The following is a 19,549-nucleotide window of genomic DNA, read 5'->3' on the forward strand; positions in this document are numbered from 1 at the left end:
CTGTTCAACTCTTTGCCCCACATGCTAAACTCATTCTCTTCCTTCTGTGGAATTTGAACTAGTCCCCAAAGCCATGAAGCCTTGCTAACAAATGTCACCCTTTCACAGAAATCTGCCAACTGATGCGTATTAAGAGAGCAGATGCTCCCTTTGGCAGAGTTAAATCTTCAGGTAATAATTCAGGCAGTTAACACATGAACAGACAAGCATAGAATTAAATAACTTGTTCAGTCCATTCAGCTAAAAACTGTGTCCAGATTGTCAGTTACATAATACTGTAAGACAAATCACTGGCAAAGTGATGTTTCATGGTTAAAGCCATTAAAGTAGTATTAATAGTTTTACTTTCTTCTCAAACACCTCAACACTCCAAAAGCAAGAATCTGTTTTTCATTTATTATTATACTGGCTCTGTCAAAACAGAAGAGAAATCCTACCTAAATAAATGAGCCTGTTAACAGCTAAAACAGTTAGCCTCTGTAACCTCTGTACAAACTCAGCCTCAGTGGCTTGGATGGGATTTTCTTGGCTCATTCTCCGCTGCATCATCATGTTGAATTCCTCACTTGCTAGCGAGCGCATTTTCATCAGCAGAGCATCAGACTGAGCAAGTGAAAACTTTCTGGAGCCTTTAAATAGAGAAGCATTAATAGCATCCTACTGAAGGGCACAAAAAATTAATCATTCTCTTATCCAAAGAATTCACATCACTTAAATAGAACATTTGAAACCCTTTAATACTGAACAGAATACAAGCATCATTTAGGTGTTTGTCTCTTAGGAGGTTTTCAATTTGAACATATAAAATTCAAGAAGCTATACCATGAAACAAGTTAGTCTCAAGATCAGATTTATTGTATAGCTTTCATATTTTTATGTAACGCAGATTCTAAAATTTATTTCTATTCCTGTTTTTAAAGGATTAAAATTAATTACACAACAAAAAATACTGCATTATCAGCTATAAACTAGCTTTACCAGCACAAGGAGTCAGTTATATTAACAGCTTATAAACAAACACATTTTGTGTCATACCCATTGCTACTAGTTTTGATAGTAGTAGTATTTCAAACTCACAATATTCCTTAAAATGTTATTGAAATTAACTGGTGGGCTTTCCCTTTATCTGCTTCTTTCAGAAATAGCTATCTATTTTAATCTTCGGTGCCTTACCAGATTCACCAATATAAAAATGTTTTCACTACATTTACTGGGCTGATGGAGAGGGACCTCAAACTGACCATATCAGTAGAAACACAATAAAAAAAATAATGGCTTGTTTTGGTGTTTTAAACAACTGCAATTCATGTCAAGTTTTGAAGTTATATCTTCTATGAAGTATTAAGTGCAGCTTCATTTCAGGGAGAAAAATACAAAATCAATTTCCAGCCAGAAGACTCCAAATCCTTTACAGAATGACTCACAAGCCAACAAATACAGAGAAAGCATTACTGCACAATCATTTTACAAGCACCACCACAGCAGAATCTAGGAATCTCACACTCTCAACTATTAATTAGGACTGCCAGATATTTACTTCAGGATGATCATTAAGAGTTGTGCAACAAAGCAAATCCCACATCACAGCTATGCTAGAGTTACCAGCACTATCTTCATTTTGCTATTTCCTTACTCCAGTGAAGTTGGCTCATATGAATTACTTTTAAAACATCTTTACTATGCAACTTGTGAAATCAAGAGAACTATCAAAAGAAGGTAATATCTGGCTTTCAACACCACAGTGAGAATAAGGTGCCTAAGATTATCTTTTCACACAACACTACCCCCCAATACAAAAAAACCCCGAAGTTCAAAACGGATACAGGCTGTGCTATTCTAACATATATATTGATTTCTAAAGCAAATTGAGAGAAGCAGCAAAGCAACAAGACTCATTTGTTGTACCACTCAAATTACAGTTTGAAAGTAATATACACAGGAGGGAAGTACAAGAATACAGTACTTGTGCTACTTACCAGCAATGCCTTTACGCTTTTGAAACATTGCGCGATGTGGTGCAGATGGTGATGGGACTGAACCAGCCTGCTCCTGAGCATCTTGGCTTGCTGTAGTTTTTATTAACTCAATAGCTGCTTGAAGAACTCTTAACTGTAGAACAGCTGCCATATCTACAGAGAGGGGCATACAAAGAACAGATGACATTCATTCTTTACAAATAATCAAGAATTTTTACCAGATGTTTGTAAAGTAAAAGACAACAACAAAATGTGTCAAGTGCTGTAAAATTCTCTATTCCAAGGAAGTCACATAGAAAGGCACCTCACTATTCCACATATACAGTGAGTTCTCATGGAAAAGCCATTGAATTTGATTACTTTGAAATAAGCTAAATGAAACTGTATCAACATTTCCATTTAAATACCCTTAATGAACTTTTACAGTCACTGTTCAGATTAGCAGTACACAATTCTTTACCAGAAGGCAGGTTCCTGAGGAAAACTATGCTGTGAGAACCACTTAGAAGAGAAAGAAGATCCATCACCAGAAAACTCGCCCTTCTCCCTCAGCAGGAAACATTAATTTAAATTAAAAAAAAACAAATAAATCAAAGGGGAAGGGATTTTACTTCTCCAGTCCCGGGACCCCAAAAATAAGCAGATAACTTACTTTGCATCCTTGCATTTTTACTATTTTGAAGATGACCCAGCAGCACAATGAGGTCTTCAATAACACGAAAATATTGAGAACCTGAGGAGCTGCAGGCATGAATTGCAACTGCTACCAGCAGCTGTTGTATATCGCATGCAAGTAACTTGTAGTCATTCAAGGGAATGCTGCAAACAAAGTTGTAGTTACCAGAAACATGACAATTCTAGTAGACTGTAACCCATAACAAGACCCATTACTATTCCCCTCACTGCTTCTGCCAACCCTACCTAATATTATGTTGTATTTCATAGAAAAACGTTATTGCTGAAGGCAGGACAGATCTTTAGTATTAACTTCTACAGATTGGATGTCTGCAAATCATTGAGACATGCTAACATTAAGATTATAGCCAAGTTTTAGTGGAAAAGCAATGATGATTATCATCAGATTTCTAAGCTGAAATCCTGTATTTCTCAAAAACAATAAAACTGGCACAGCATCTCATTTTGTACCATGCTGAATTAAAACTATACAGGGATAAAAAAGAAATCTGCATTTCTTCAGTATACCAGCTAATTAAATAAATTTTTAAAATCCACTTCTCATTGTATAACCTTTCTTGAAGTACAGAATGTTTGCAAGTCATTTAAGCTACTCAAAATCAAATATTAAGTCACAGGCAGCACAGGACAGACTTCCTGCAGTTTTGACATTGGCTATAGATACAGTAGAATGCTACCATCACCTGGGCTTATTGTTCTGGTGAATTTTATTAGGAAAAGTAACCCAAATGTACAGGATATGACAAACTTGCATGTTAAATTTTTAAGTGAAACACCATTTTAAGACACAGAAAGAACATTTTCTATTGTTTGAACTGAACTGCTAAGCATTAGCTTTCACTTACAGATATCATTAAAGCTGAAACCTCAAAATCAATGTTATTTTGTACATGCTCTCTGAGCATTTTAGAAGGTATAGCAAATATATAAATTAGGGTGATTTTTGCTAGACTTAAGGCTCTGCCTGGGCTATTTTATAGCAACTGATACAATACTCACTTTGTTTCCAGTCCATTGAGAGCAGCCAGTGTATTACACAACACGTAGAGCAAACCATTATCAAGCAGCAGGTCTGCAACTTTTGAGCAGGAATTTATGATTTGCAGCAGGAGACAGAAGCTGTTATGCAGGAGAACATTATCATACAAAGAGTTCTCTATAAGACCCAGAACAGGAATGACACACCATTTTTGAAAGAGTCCAACATTCTTGACATCTTCCAGATCAAACCTATTAAAATAAGTACAAGTGAGTGACATCCTTAAAATACCAAACTGGTATATGCAACTGGAATACCATTCTATACCAGTATTTTGACAAGGACATAGATGGCAGCTTCCTACATTCACTGCAGGAACAATGCCTGCCTGCTAAAGGAAATAAGAGCAAAATAAACACTTCAAAGAGCCATAAGGAAATAAAGTTTCTCAGAGGTGTACTGAAGCTTCAACTAACTACTGTCTACAATATATATTTCATTAAAAGAGAGGTTGGGGGTTTTTTTATCAGCACAGAAAAATATGACTCATCATCTTTCCAGTAATAAGTATTACAACTGGCACAGGCAGTATCAGGAAGCCAGATGCAGCTTATATTATACTGATATAATATACTGACTGACAGCAGGTTTGACAACTTCTGGCTTATTGCAACTGCAGAACTGGGAACAGTGCCTCACACCCTGTATTATTTGTGCATTAATAAACTGGATTACTATGTTAAGGTTACCAGCCCACCACACAACTGTTATGGTTGAGGTTCTTTTAGGATTGTGTATAAGTTTCCTTTCCAGCTCCATGATCAAAACTGAGGAAATAAGTTCTCTGCTTTGGTGCTAGTTTAGCAGCCAGGTTTGGGTCCTGCAATTAAATAGGAATATTTGGAGTGGGAAGGGGTGTCTGAAGATCAGGCCAACAGACAGAAGTTGTTTGACTACAGATCTTGCAGAGGCAGGAACCTAGCAGGAGATTTTTACAAGGTTTTTACACTGTTGACTACACTTCAGATGCATGTTCTTCCTGCACAATCATTAAGCAGCTATGCTAATTATAAAAATAAAATTTACTTAGATAATTGTCTGCTTACAAGAAACCTCCTCTCCTGTCAACATGAAGTAGATCTTTGGTTCAGGGAAATAGTGTATTTGTGGGATTTTCCCTGAAGGAAATACAAATTTAAACTCGGGGCCAAGCCAAAGCAGCAGTCATGGTATCAAGCTTTTTCCTTAATCACCTACCAAAATCCACTAGAAGTCTAGTGGCTACTCCTTAAGACTTCTAAGGATGTAAATCAGACATTCACATAGGATCAGAAAGAACAGGGAGAGCTAAACTGATTACAGGACATTCGAAGTGCAAAGGCCTCTGAGGCCCTCAGAAGGGCTGAGGGTTTAGAAAATTCCAGCTGAGAGCACCCATCAGATGAAGTTGCTTACAGTTTAAGGGCCAGATAACAGTCATAAGTTTAATACATTCAGATGTTAAAGCTACAAGCAGAACATTTCAAAACCATTTCCAAGGAACTTTATGGTTATTGACTACTTGGATGAGAATTTGAATTAGAAAGCTAACACATCCTTGCCTCTAGAAGCAAAGTGTGATGCTTGTAGTTCAAACATTAAATTACAGGATGCAAAACCATAGCATTACTTACTCTTCATCCAAGCCAACAGAGCGGCCAAAGAGCATTTCCAAAAAGCACTCCACAACTTCCTGAGTCCCCTGATGAAGGTACAGCTGGTTGGCTAGCAAGGAGAAGCCACGATTCTTTAGAAACTTCTCCTTCTGCTCCCTCCTTGCTCTGTTGAAATATGCATCCAACAACTAAAAATAAATGCATAATTATGATATAAGATTTAAACATTTAGTAACTGCCTTGAAAGTTAAGAACTCACCTGATTTGAACAGTTTGAAATAAAGATTTTTAAAATTCTAGATTAGAAACATCAATTGCACTACTGCAACTGCAAGCTACACTGCCATTGTTAGAAATTACAGCTGACTTTATCCTTTCAATCTGAAGATTCTTGGGATTCCAGTCAAGTTTGGGGAAGATGAAATCACACAGAGAACTGTTACAGAACACATAAATATGTGCAAACTTTTATAATTATTAAATCCTATACTTCCGTGCATATACAAGTGCAAGCAGGATTTTTTGGATCATGCTGTTGGTAAAGCCATGTAATCTTATTCCTTACATTAAAATACAATCAACATAATGTTACCATCCAGGAACACCCAGGCCCTTGTCAATACTACAAAAACGCCTGAAAACATTTTGAAGCCTCAAGTCCACGTTTAGGTAACTAATGTGTGGATGATTCCACAGAGTCACTCAAAGTCAGCGGTGTGAGGAGTGTGCCTGCACCTCAGTTTAACATAATGCATCTGTGTTTTGTGTTGGAGATACAGTCACAAGCTTTTTCTGCATTGTTGTTTCCATCATATCAGTAATGCTGTCACACTCCTAAGCCCTCTGGCTTTGACCACAGGCCATATTAATCTATTGAAAAAAAAAAATCTATGCTTGTGTTGTTTTACTCTACATGGGTGGAAACATCTTAAAGTTCAGAAGTAAACCTAGAAAACTAGAAAAAAAAGAAAGCAAACATCACATAACTTCATGTTCCCAAGATGTTAAATAAGCTACTTCAAAAATTTTTAGCTGAACACATTTTATATAGGCCTACTTTAATGACGCCTTGCTGTATAAGAGGAGATGGGTGGTTCACAAGAACTATAAGATAGTCAGGTTGGATGAGTTTGTCCATCACATCTTCTAGCATCATATCTGGTAGGATTAGGAGGACTCCACGCAACAGGTCATATAATCCACAACAGATAAGCACAAGACAATCTTCTGTACATCTGAAACCAAAGGAATATGTTTTACCACAACAGGAAACACTGAAAAAATGCCTAATTGTTAGCTACTCTGGGGCAGGAGGTGGGGGGGGAAATATCTGTCAAATATTTCTTCAGTACTTATTGCCACTCATTAACCTTATTTCTGGATGGTAAAGGACAAAAAGCATAATATTACCAGAACTACTTGCTTGGCATTTTTTGTGAGCTGGCATAGCAAGTTCTCACTCCTACCAAAGGCAGCAAAATTCCTGATTTTTAAAATTTGCTGTGAATAACACAATTCTATAGACTAAAAGCTTAATTGTTTATGACAGCCACTGAAAACATTTCCTTAATTTTCAGGCTTCCAACTTTTGTAACAATCAAGATGAAGAACTGTGAAATTAAAGTTCATGTACTGAGCTGCTAATTTATTCTTTTGCTTATCTGTTTACCTATCATCAGGACTTTCCAGTGTGTTTTGGGTATTCTCATTAGCTGAAGAAAAAGCAAGACTCTCCCAGTCTTCAGGAAGGACATTCTTGTCAGCAAAGCTTGGCCAGCAAGCAATGGTTGATGATCCTCCATGAACAGAAAACGCTAAGCCCAACCCTGAAAAATTATTCTGACTCTTCTGAAGTGAAGACAGTCCTTTCAAGTTGTCTGGACGAGGTATCAGTGGCTCAGCTGCAGCACCACCACCTTCATTACATTTCAGGTCTGCCTCTGCTTCTTTACTTTCAAGTGCATTTTCAGATAACTCTTCTTTTGCAATATCTTCAAACGTTTCAGCAGATGTTAACTCTGAGTCACAAACTGTTTTTGCAGACTCACAACTGCTGAGAAAGAGTTCTTCTTGTACTCTCTTTATGGTTTCAGAACTTCCTACAAAACCAATTCTACCCTGAAGATCAATGTAGTCACGCTTGCCCAAAATCTGCAGATCATCAACACTCCTTCCCATTCTTTCAGTTAGTCTTTTTTGATGAACTTGAGGTGAGGAAGTAGGAGATGCTGGCAAGCTTTTGCAAAGCCTTTTCGGTATCTGAGTGCTCATCTTCTGCTGTGCACTAGCCCTGGAAGCACTCTCTAGAGAAATAAAGACATCAATTGTAAAAGGTATTATTACACTGATGACACAGAGAAAGTAGTTATGTCATGTATCATCTGAAATATACAGCAGCTAAGTTAGAAATCTGCGTAATTTGTTTCCACTCCCATTTTGTAAGTGTTGGTAAACTTGCTTAGATTATATGTTTTTATTTAGCATTTATTTCTCATTGTCAAGGAGCTTAAACAAAAGCTTAAGCACAAATTCTGTTTTACCTTCCAGTGGTAGAGCTGCAAATCCAGTTGGAGTTGTAATCACAAATGCAGAACTCTCTATTGACTTCCCACCACTGCTGGAATTTCTCAGGTACATAAGTGATTCAACTTTCTCCTGAAAAATTTTGCCATCTAGAAAGAAAAGAGGAAGAGTTACATAAAAGCTTTTAAAGTTTGCATTCTTGATATATATATATAGACTCTCAGTAGCCAGGTCACACTGCAAGCTGATCACTGGGGGCTAATGAGAAATGCTCAACTCAGGTGCATCTGAGAAAAAGCACTTGAGAACAGTTTTTGGTTTTAATGATAACCTTTAAGACTCACTTCAGAACACTGAAGTCATTATGCCTGTCTAATGTAACTATGCTTAAATATAGTCCTTGCAGGCACACAACCAGTTATAACCGGATTTTGACATGTCAAAATCAAGTGACTGTTCTCAAACAGGCTCAGTTAATACAGCTCAAAGTATCAAAAAGCACATTCTACTCTTACTCAGAATTCTGTATCTGTTAGAATTAGAGAACAGATATAAAGAATAAAAACTGTACAGCCTTTGAAACTGAGTCCTAAAACCAGAAGCACACAGGCATCTGCAAAAAGAGAAAACATTTCAAACCTGGATGATGTGTTCTAAGTTACTGCTAAGAATGCACAATGTACTGAAGCATCGAGTTTCTCATTTTTTAAAAGAAAAAAGAAATTCATTAAAGCTCATAGCACTCATTTTGCCAAAGCAATCATCTAGTACAGATCTACTAAAGACAGTTCTAGATCCACACTCCTCAAAGCACATGGATCTTTTCAATACCTTGTATGCAGCGTATTGATGGTGCCAGGCAATGACTTGCAGTGCAACTGATTTCACACATTTTTTTAGGAATTCAGTAGTGGGAAACAAGAAAGAGGAGACAGGACCATATACACATATTGCTGCAGAAGCTTAATTTACAGGTGATTTGGACATTTTTCTTTCTATAACATTTGCTACAGGCAAACATGTCTATACAGCCAACAGGTATTATGCATTCCATTTAGCAGCATGAAACTAACTTTCATTAAAGACATAACTACCAGAGAGATTAGCTATGGCTGTAGACAGAAGAAAGCTCTCCTAGCAAGTCAAGCAAACAAAGTCTAACTTTAGTATCTCTCAATACCAGAAGCTACTTTTACTTTTTGAAGTCCCAATAGTTCAATAATTTATGTAGTTATTACAATACAGCAATCAAAGAATACATTCACAAAATTGTAATTCATAAGAGTGAAAGCAGATTTTTTAGACATTAGTTATGACTAGACTTTTGTCTTATATTTCTAGTTAAATGTGGCGTATCTACCTATGTGCAGGGAAAAGTAGAAGTTGGTCGGATTGTGACAAACGTAGGTATTAGTGGGAGGGTGAACTGCTAAGAGGAAATTGAAGACCAACGTCAGCAATTCCAAGTCTGGGGGAGATCCAAGTACTTCTTCAATTATTTTCACAAATGACCTACAGACCTCCCGAGGCAGGGATGCAAGCTGCCCTTCTTTATGTTCCTAGAAAGGAAGAACAGCACAACTGTAAGTTGTTTGTATTTTTAATTTGACAGAAGTACTCGCAAGTTGTCATGCTGTAATAGGAGACAAGAAAAAACTTTACTACTAAAGCCTGTACTCTTCAATTTGAGGGGAGCTACTGCACCTACTCAGTGTTACCCAAGTCCAGCACACTCAATTCAGACAAAAATATTGTCAGTGCTACGTGTGCTTATTTTTAGAAAATTAACATCTCCTGCATACTATGCTACTCTGACTTGAAATGCTGGAGCCTTAGGATATGAATCACCATTTAAAGTGTAGTTTACTCTCTGCATTACATATTTGTAGAGGAATTATAATAGTTGCTAATACTAACAGCACAGATGTATTAAGAACTTTCTGAACAGTGCCACACCAGGTCTTCTGCATTTCCACTTTAGTGGCCAATTTTCTAGACATATACATTTGAGAATTCATTGATAATTATAATTTCTGCTTGATCAAGCATTCTATATGGGTAGACAACAGTTGTTTGAATAAAATCTAATAACTGAACGATGATTCAAACAGGACTTCAAGAAACTTGCTGGAGACCTCACTATAATGAGAGTATGGTGACTAACTTGCTTTTAACTTCACTAAAATTCACCTCCTTTTTGGTTCCTAAGCACCTTAACGGAGACTGCTGAACAAAAACGTAAAGTGAAGTTAAATGAGGTTTTTGAAGAGAACAGTTTTGTCTTCCATTCTGTCATTCCCCCAAAATTGCCAAAATAATGTTGGGCACTTTAAGTAGTTTTTAACTGCAGAAACTAAATTTTTCCCAATTGGCATGTACGTTAGTGGGTTTCTGTACTTGTGTACAAAGGGCAGGGAAAATACTACACAACAGTCTGTATCTAGGCACTTACATTAATATACAATTTTTAAAAGTTAACTTTACCACTAACAAGTTCCAAATGTAGGTAACAGCACATAAAAACAAAGACATAAAAAATTTACAACAATAAGAATTATAAAAAGACATTAAGAAAAATCATTAAAGGGGGGAAAACCAATCAATGCATTTAATGTGTTTGAGTGAGAAACTCAGAATAGAAAAGAACGCAAGACAGAAAACACAGTGTAGAAAAGAGGGATTACAGTACATATTTTCACAAATGAGTACATACTATAAGCAGGAAACAATTCCACACTCACATTCCCAAGGAGTGTCTATCAAAGGGCTGAAGTATACTGAAGTCCTTTTTAGAATGGCTCTCTCCATGCCATGGAGGAAGCTACTACTGGGTCAAAGGTTTGAGTGGAGTGCTCTGAGCACTGTAGGCCAGTTGCCCTATAGCTCTGGTGGGACAGAGGACAGGCAGTTTCTGCTACTTGCACATTATCTATAGTTTTCAGCAATGAAGGCTTGAACAAGTAAGAAATATCTGAGGTTTTCACAGACAGGTCACAATTCACTGCAGCTCCTAGTCATTAAGAATTGTGCAAGTAACCTAGTGCCTCAGTTTTCAACCCGTACCAGACCTCTTAACCCTTCTCTCCAGCAGAAAATAGAGCACCTAGCAGGGAGCTGTATCAGTTTAGAGCAACAAGGCCTTTTGAAACTCATTACAGGGGTCTCTAATTTTTCCAGAGCATTTAGTCTCTTCCCCCTCCTCAAGGAAAACTGAGCATTTGCCAAACACAAAGATTTCAGAGTGAAAGTACCTGCAGCACCTGACAAGTTAGCAGGAAGTGATGGACCACTTGAGCTTTCAAGAGCTGTTTAATGTTAAACATCTGTTGGTGATGGTTAGCTCTGATAAGGATTTCTAGAGCTGCTAACAGAGTTCCCCAAACTCCTTGCTGAAAAACAAAACAAATCAGGAAACATAGCTTCAAAAAAACTTCTGAGTCTATGCACTGAGAACAAAACATGTTTGGCAACGTAACCAACTCAAGTTTTATACTTAATAAAAAACTGAATGACTGTAGAGGGTCAGGTCACAACTAGAAACTACCAGAAAAGTTATGACTGTACAAAATTAAGCATATTTTAACAAGTGAGCTACAAAGGAGTTACTTCTCATTAAAGCTAGTTTTGTATACTCTTTGCTATAAATTAATGCTAGATGGTTATTTTCAACAGTTTAACTCCAGAGGGAAGTAGGTCTTCCTCAGACTTAACAAGTTTCCTTAAAATATTAATCCATTCAACTGACAAGACACTTACATAAATTACACTTACAGAATTTAATACAGTAATGATATTGATTATGGGAGCTTGATGCTACTACCAATTATTCAAAGAACAATAAGGACCATTAATTTTAGAAAGTTTTAGTATTTCCTTACATATAACTTCCATATAACTTCCATACAACATTAATTTCAGGCCTCAATATTTTATCACTTCAAAAATACTGACTTCTAGGCTTAATTTCCCAAAATTAAATGAATTACCTTGGCTTTAGACCAGATCTTCCAGTCAAGCAGCAGCTCTTCTAACAACTGAACATCTTGGATAACTGCAGTGGAATCCGTGTCAAGCATGAATTGCCCGTTTTCATTTACATAGAGAATCTCATCACTGCAGCATCCTTCAAGAAGAGTCTTAAAGAGAGGGAAAGCTGATTTCAATGTTATAAGCACAGAGCAGTACAGTTGTCCTATGCAATATATCTAAAAAATCTGTGCAAATACAAACTTGATAGGAAAGGCAGACATCTGCCTGCTCAGTTTTGAAAATAGTTCCTGAGTTTAGTTATCCCACTGGAGACATTTAAGCAGCTTCATTCTTAGAACATCAGTACCAAATTTTTAAAACACAAGTATTTTCCAGTACACTCAAATAATTTTACTAATTGCTTACAAGCTTCAACTTACATGAAGATGTTTGCTGTGGAAGAAAAGGTTGCTTCTTCTCCATCTCTACTGAAATCAGGGTCTTTCAATACTTTCTTTTCACCCCTTACCTATCAGGAGTTCCTAGTTCATGGCAAAACACTCCTAAACTAGACTTGCACCAAATCAATGCTCTGCTTTTGTGAAGACAGCTTCAGATGTAGAATTAAAGTAAGAGAATTTTCTCAATTTGTGCTAACATTGAATAAAATATCAAGGGTTTTTTTTTATACCTTCAACATGCAAAATCCAACAATGCATTTTGGTTTGATCAACACTCGATGAATCATAGAATACCCATTACAGTTGTCCATCTCCTGTATTCTCTGTTGGTTGTATTTTGTTAAAGATAGTATAAGCTGTAGTGCTAAAGCTTGAGTGTCTTCACAACTGCTTATCTCTACAACCTGGAGGCAAATTTAACAGAACAGTTTAAGTGAGAAACATTTAGGAAAAAAGTCTTAAAAACACTTTGTTGCTGTCTTAAATCAGTTTAAACAGTTTTTGAGGGTATGTACATAACCTTCAATTCTGCTTATGCGTGTACATTCAGATACTATGTGAGTCCCATTAAAAGAATCCCTTTTTAAGAAAAGAAATAAAACTGTTCAAATTTATTTAGAAGGCACCAATTTCTTCTTGCTATAATACTAAGTCACACATTCATAAAATACCTAAGTCACTAATAAGAATAAACTCTGCAATTTACTCTGGAAATCTGTTAGGCAGAGAATGGATTGAGAGCAGTCCTGAGAAGGGCTTGGGGGTGTTGGTTCACAAGCTCATCATGACCTGGCAATGTGTGCTTGCAGCACAGAAAGCCAACCACATCTTGGGCTGCATCCAAAGAAATGTGACTAGAAGGTAAAGGGAGGGGATTCTGCCCCTCTACTGGGGCCCCCAACATAAGAAGGGCATGGAACTGTTAGAGCAAGTCCAGAGGAGGGCCAGAGGTCTGGAGTTAGGCTTGTTCAGCCTGTAGAAGGCTATGTGGAGACCTCAGAGCAGCCTTCTAGTACCTTAAGGGGGCTACATGAAAGCTGGACAGGAGCTGTTTAAAAGGGCAGGTAGCAACAGAACACAGCATAATGGCCTTAAGCTGAAGGAGGGATGATTGACATTAGACATGAGGGAGAAATTCTTGACTGTGAGGGTGGTGAGGCCCTGGCACAGGCTGCCCAGAGCAGCTGTGGCTGCATCTCCCTGGCAGGGTTCAAGGCTGGGCTGGATGGGGCTTTGGGCAACCTGGGCTAGTGGAGGGTGTCCGTGCCCATGGCAGGGGGTGGAGCTACATAGCCTGAGGTCCCTGCCAGCCCAAACCATTCTATAAGTGCCTTTTAAAAATCAGAGACCAAATAGAGGATCAGTTCTACAACAGTCCAAAGAATAATCTCTTTTGACATTTATAAGCCCACTCTTGAATCAAAAGGTAGCATCACATCTTACATAGTAGCAAGATTATAATTTAATTATAAAAACATCTATATAATAAAGTTTATTTAAGACAACAGGTATTGTCCACAAATTCACTTCAGAAATTGCATGCAGACTAGAGTAGGGCAGCTGAAGCATGTGATTTGTTGCCCAAATCCAAGGAAAAATTTATATGGGAGAACAGATACATGCACCCTCCTCCTTCCGCCCTCTTACCCTAGCAAAGAGGAAAACAAATGCACCGGTTCCTCCAATTTCATGTAGTATACCCTGAAGAGTTTTACATTCAGCAGACTGAAGTGTCTTCAGGTGATGAGAGTCCAACACATTGCTCTGAACTTCTTTTGAGCTGAAAGGCCTTTGAGAAGGTACAGTTTTCGCTTGACCTTTCAGTCTAATAACAGGTTCATATATAGTGTACTGACCAGGGCAGCATGTGGTATAAACAACAGCAAGACTCTCCTGAAACAAAACAAGTTGATACATTTTTTTTTTCCCCCAAGACAGTTAAATACAAAACCCAAAACAACCCACCACCCCCAAAACACAAAAAGCTTCACACAAAACCACTTAACAGCAAGTTCTACTTAACTACTAGTATGATCTTGAGTTTCATGTGGATGCATGTGCAATAAAATGCAACAGGAATCTTAAATTTTGGTAAATGTATACAATAGCTACAGCACAGAAATCTAAGAAAGCACTAAAATTCCATGAAGTATCCTCCTCACCACCTGAATAATTACAACTATTTTACATAAAAAGTTACTGATGAATTGAAAATAAAATGAGTCTACAAAGGTACTGGGAAAATTGTTTCCCTTTCTAGAGTGCAAGTCCAAAACAAAGTGATCTGCTATTTTTCCCGAATTTCTACAAGTTTGTCTCAAGTCATTTAACCAGCTTTGCCATAAGAGGATTTCAATAGAAGTTTTATTTCTAATGAAGAGATTTAGACCAAAACCAGAGCTCCTATGGGAAGTAACTGACTCACTTTCACAGTAAATGTAAAATCATTATACTTGGGCCATTCTTAAAAAAAAGAGGAGTAGTTAAATTTAAGATTCTTGCATTCTATGCAAAAGGGCAGAGATTTAATTAATCACTTGAACAGATAGTTCTTCGCTCTGGTTACTTTAAGTTTTGCCAAGCAAAGTAACAAATCAGACCCACAGCTTTTAAGCTTAGGCTTTTACTTATTCCATTCATTGCTGATTAACCTCTTCAAAAGTTTAGTACTCTTGTTTACAAGGATCACATCCAGATGGAATGACTCTTTGCCTACTGCTATGGAACAAGATAAGAAAAATCCCTCTGGTGGAAACAATTCATAGAGCAGGAATTACTAGCGCACAAAGAAAATTCCTGAAATACAGCAGGCTTTACTGATAAGGAGGTTCATTTTATTCTTTTTCTACTGCAATTATATTTACACATGCATCTGGCATAGGAGTTTCAGTCAGGAAAGATGAGGAAAAACTAAGATCTGCCACATGGAAAATTACTTTTCAGCCAAACTTGGTGCAAACTTACTCCCTCTGAAAACCCTGAAAGAATTGGGATGAAGTCTTTTGCTTCCTGTTAAAGTCACATAAATCTTCATTTCTCCTCAGTTGTAGTGTCAAAAGGTTAATCAAGCTTTACACTAACAAAAAGAAACACTGTGTATTCATCTTCAGGCCCTTGGAGATGCGTGCTTATCTGATAGGTGAAACACGCAGCATTATAGAAGTTGGAATGTTTGGAGTTGATCAGAATCCAACCCAAAGCAAGATGGAACAGCCGCCCTGCGTGGAGTTCAAGTCCCACTGAACTAAGTGGGAAGAACCCTGCTGTGTTTTTAATGGGAACTGGATTTGCTCCTGCCTGCGAAGCACTTTGGGAAACAGCAGGACATGCATTCCCAGGTTCTTAATCAATTCTAGGAGATTAAAAACCATCTTACTTACAATTAAAGGCCCAACATCCACTTCCTTTTTGGCCATGAAGAGCTCCTTAATTTGTTCACATTGTAGAATCTCTTTACTTATGTACTTAGAGAAATCAGTCAATGTTTTGCCATATTTACAAGGCATTACAGATGTGAAGTCCGGCCCACAGGTGTACAAGTAAAATGCTTCCTCAGGTCCAATCTTTGCACCTAAAAATCCAGAGAAGCTGCTCTTAAGTCTTAAGTATACAATAAAATAAAATTCACAGATTGGATAGGAGACTGCATCAGAGACTTAACAAGGAAGATGCCTGTCTGATGAGAAACAGAGTCCAATGCTTACTATTAGCTACTACATATCAATGACTTCTGACACACAGGCTAGATCATTCAGTGGCACAGGCAACTGAAACCAAATCAGGAAAATGATCTGCACAAACTGAGGCCTAACATCTCTGAATAATCAATTACATTTTAATTGAAGAATCATCTATCCAAGCGTCCTCAAATTTTTCGAAGCACAGCAAAGTTACAGATATCAACAACATGCTACAACATAGAATCACAGAACTACAGAATGCTTTGGGTTGGAAGGGACCTCAGAGATCATCTAGTCCCAGGTCCCCACATGGACAGTTAGCTGAGTAGAGTGACCAAGGAGGACACAACAACTAAAGCTGCCTACAACAGGGAGGAAAAAGAAATACAAATATGTAGGAAGTCGAAGGCCAAATTAATCTCCCTTCCCTTTCCAGACAGCGTGTCTCAGGTCTGTGAGAAGGCAAATTCAATGGAAGCATCCAGAAGGACTCATGTCTAATGTATGGGTGTATGGTAACTGTAACAGCAGTAAGCCCAGTGCTCTACAAATACCTCAATTATATTGTCTGTAAGCACAGCAATGTCTATAATCAGACCATGTATGTTCACCGGGTGGGGCTCACATTTATGACAAGCATCTCACCTATGGCCTGCACAAATACACCATATCTACACACACAAAACACCTACACACCCCCCACACCCTGGCAAACAGATTTCACTTGTGCAGCAGTCTTGACAGGCCCACTGCACATGAAGTGTCAAATTATCACCAGAAGGGTTGCAGCCTTCAGCACTAAGCAAATGCCCCTAGACAAAACTTGAAGAACTATACATCTGAGAAAACCCCAAACTAACCTTAACAGCTCCAGAAGATAAGCATGCTTAACTAAGAGTATTCATTGGTTCAGCTTTTGATTACTTTCTAATATGCTTTCAGTAACTTAAAACTAGTAGTTTAGAAGCAGGTAATTTAAATGAACTTTTCCAGCTGGGAGAAACAAAGTGCTTTAAGGAAAAAAAAAAAACAACAGAGCAAGCACCACTATCTCTCCATCCCCTACCTCAAAGTATTATTTCTAGAAATTTAAAGCACTGCTAGAGTAACTGGAGTTGCCAATTGCAACACTAAAAAAAGCAGGAGAATAGTGGGAGGACACAAAAAAAAATTAGAAATACTTGCCTACTTTGTCCCTGTGTATTGTTGCTTCTCCTGTAAGAGCTTGGCATGTTTAAAAAAAATTAAGCATCTGACCTTAGAGGCTGCCCTGGTTTTGTCTGACAAAGTGTTTATTTTCTTTCTAATAGCCAGTATTGTAATTTTTTTTGATTTATCATGAGACTAAATGCTGATAGCATGCTGATGTTTTTAGTTGTTGACAGGCAGTTGTAGCACTTACACTATGTCAAGGACTTTTCAGCTTCTCACACCCTGCCAGGTGGACAAGAAGCTGGGAGAGCTCAGACAGGATAGCTGGCCAGAGGGATGTTCTCTACCATGTAACATCATGCTCGGGGTATAGCTGGGGAAGCCGCCGGGAGGTGGGATCACTGCTTAGATTGTATTGGTTTTGGGTTTATCCCCCCTTTTGCACATGGTGAGCAATTGCATTTGTGCATCACTTACTATTGTTGTTCTCTTCCTTTGTTATCCTTTTAAGCTGTCTTTATCTCAACCCACAAGTTTGTTTTGGGTTTTTTGTGTTAGGTTTTTTTTTCTCCTTTCCCTTCTCCTCCTCACCCCCTGGGGGGAGGGGTGAACAAACAGTTGCCTGGTGCTTAATTACTGCTGCGGTTAAACCGCAACACAGGGGAAAGAGGAAATGAAGATGTATTTAAAGAAGAAAAAGCATAAAGAAGTACCATTAAAAAGCAGCAGATTCCCAAGATCCCATCTACCCGACAATCGAAGCAGTTCTTCTTGAGACGATGTGCAATGGCCAATCATACAAAACGTTTTATTACTGTCAGATGATAAGCTTGATTTCCTTGGCAGTGCATAATCTAAATTAATCTCACATTTCCTAAAAACACATATAAAGAAAAGAGTTTAAATATTAAGAAGTGATCAAAACTGCTGAGGTACTTAGATGAGCAATGCTGTTAGCAACCTTAAATTACTAAAGCCATCTTCAACTTCTAGGCACCTTAAAACTCAGTTACATAATGATGTATGTATTCAAGTTGCAATATGGTCAAGACTTCCTAGATCTGTTACTCCTTCCTCCTCAAAGAAACTGTATGTTATGAACACTATACACACCTCTAAAACATTACGAATTTAGGAATTTTTACTACTCCTAGAAAGTCAAAGGCCTTTAAATATGTTAACAGACATCATGAAAACTGTTTCACATATGCTGGAAGACAGTGTTGAGGATTTACTTATACTAGGGAACACTCTCAGAGCTAGTGTGCTGTGCAGCCACAGGCAATAAGCCTGATGCTTTCTGAAAGCATCCCATTAACCTTGTGTTCATTTACATAAGCAGACCAACTGGACTGTAAATGTGATTGGAAGCTTCCTGGAAGAGCTTAACTATGAACAAATCAGCAACTAACTCTCTGCATAGAGGGGCCTCATTAACTGAGCATGTACAGAGCATCGTAGCATTTTTAGTTTCCCCTGTAGCTCCACATTTGGATGTTACTGCACATCAGCGTGCACACACTGAACAATGAGGAGGAAATCACTCTGCTTACAAATTAACTCCATGTAGTTTCAAGAACAAACTGAAACAAGTATTATTACTTCATAGTTCCAGGTTTAACTGCAGGAACCAAAACTACAACGGCATTTTTCCTAGATGTAGTTTTAGGAATGTCTTTAATAGCATTGCTTGTCTGCTGACCAAATTCTAGACGAATAATAAAGAATTTCTGTGACTTATCCAATTGGTTTACAACACAACATTTGGAACCCTGGCTTCGTGTTTAGGACACAAAGGAAGTCTTCAGTCTGGACTTTAGAAAGAAAGGACAAACCCCATGACATTTAATAAATTCCTTTTGCTCTAACCAGTGACCAGTTCATGCAGGAGAATCATAGAATGGTCTGGGTTGGAAGGGACCCCAAGGATCATAGAGTTCCAACCCCGCTGCCATGGGCAGGGCCACCAACCTCCAGGCCTAGATCTACACAAGGTTGCCCAGGGCCCCATCCAACCTGTCCCACACAATCTAGTAACAGGTACCTCATTCAGGAGCCCAGACCTTCAGTTTTCAGTGAAAGCAGTACTTCCACTGCCAGTTAGGATTTTGCCTGAAATATTCACCTCCATTTCTTTCAGGGGAGCAACATGATTGCTTTCTCTCCATATCCTCTTCATCACTACTTTTAACAATATTGCCAGTACCTGAACTATTCCACCTTAATTTGGATTTTTAACCTCACCAGAGACATTATGCCTACTGCTAACTTCATGCCGCAGCTTTTTTGGATCTCACTCAAAATCTTGTAATACTTAACTCCTTCACAGTGAAAAACATTGACATTTGCATTAGTCCAAGGTGTGACCTGAAGCTTCTCAAAGCAAACAAGACCATTCTAGATACTTCTAGGGAATTCCTAGAAGTGTAAGACACCCCTCTCCTAGCCCCTGAAGATT

The 19,549-nt window shown here is 38.0% G+C and overlaps 1 protein-coding gene across 1 annotated transcript in view; it reads right to left on the minus strand.

Moving 5' to 3' along the window:
* Positions 1-19,549, minus strand: part of LYST (lysosomal trafficking regulator) — a gene marked incomplete at its 3' end in the record, with an annotated part of 61,364 nt that overhangs the window by 22,066 nt on the left and 19,749 nt on the right. Inside the window, exons 14-28 of the mRNA XM_084261786.1 lie at positions 17,805-17,965; positions 15,640-15,830; positions 13,907-14,152; positions 12,490-12,663; positions 11,816-11,965; positions 11,081-11,218; positions 9,190-9,388; positions 7,847-7,978; positions 6,976-7,609; positions 6,364-6,541; positions 5,325-5,494; positions 3,672-3,902; positions 2,629-2,795; positions 1,977-2,129; positions 438-629 (exon numbers count right to left, since the gene is read on the minus strand). Coding sequence (XP_084117912.1) covers positions 438-629; positions 1,977-2,129; positions 2,629-2,795; positions 3,672-3,902; positions 5,325-5,494; positions 6,364-6,541; positions 6,976-7,609; positions 7,847-7,978; positions 9,190-9,388; positions 11,081-11,218; positions 11,816-11,965; positions 12,490-12,663; positions 13,907-14,152; positions 15,640-15,830; positions 17,805-17,965 — 3,116 coding nt within the window. The remainder of the gene's footprint in view (positions 1-437; positions 630-1,976; positions 2,130-2,628; positions 2,796-3,671; positions 3,903-5,324; positions 5,495-6,363; positions 6,542-6,975; positions 7,610-7,846; positions 7,979-9,189; positions 9,389-11,080; positions 11,219-11,815; positions 11,966-12,489; positions 12,664-13,906; positions 14,153-15,639; positions 15,831-17,804; positions 17,966-19,549) is intronic.

The sequence above is a fragment of the Gallinula chloropus genome, assembly GCF_964237585.1.
Source record: "Gallinula chloropus genome assembly, chromosome: 3".
NCBI classification, from domain to species: domain Eukaryota; kingdom Metazoa; phylum Chordata; class Aves; order Gruiformes; family Rallidae; genus Gallinula; species Gallinula chloropus.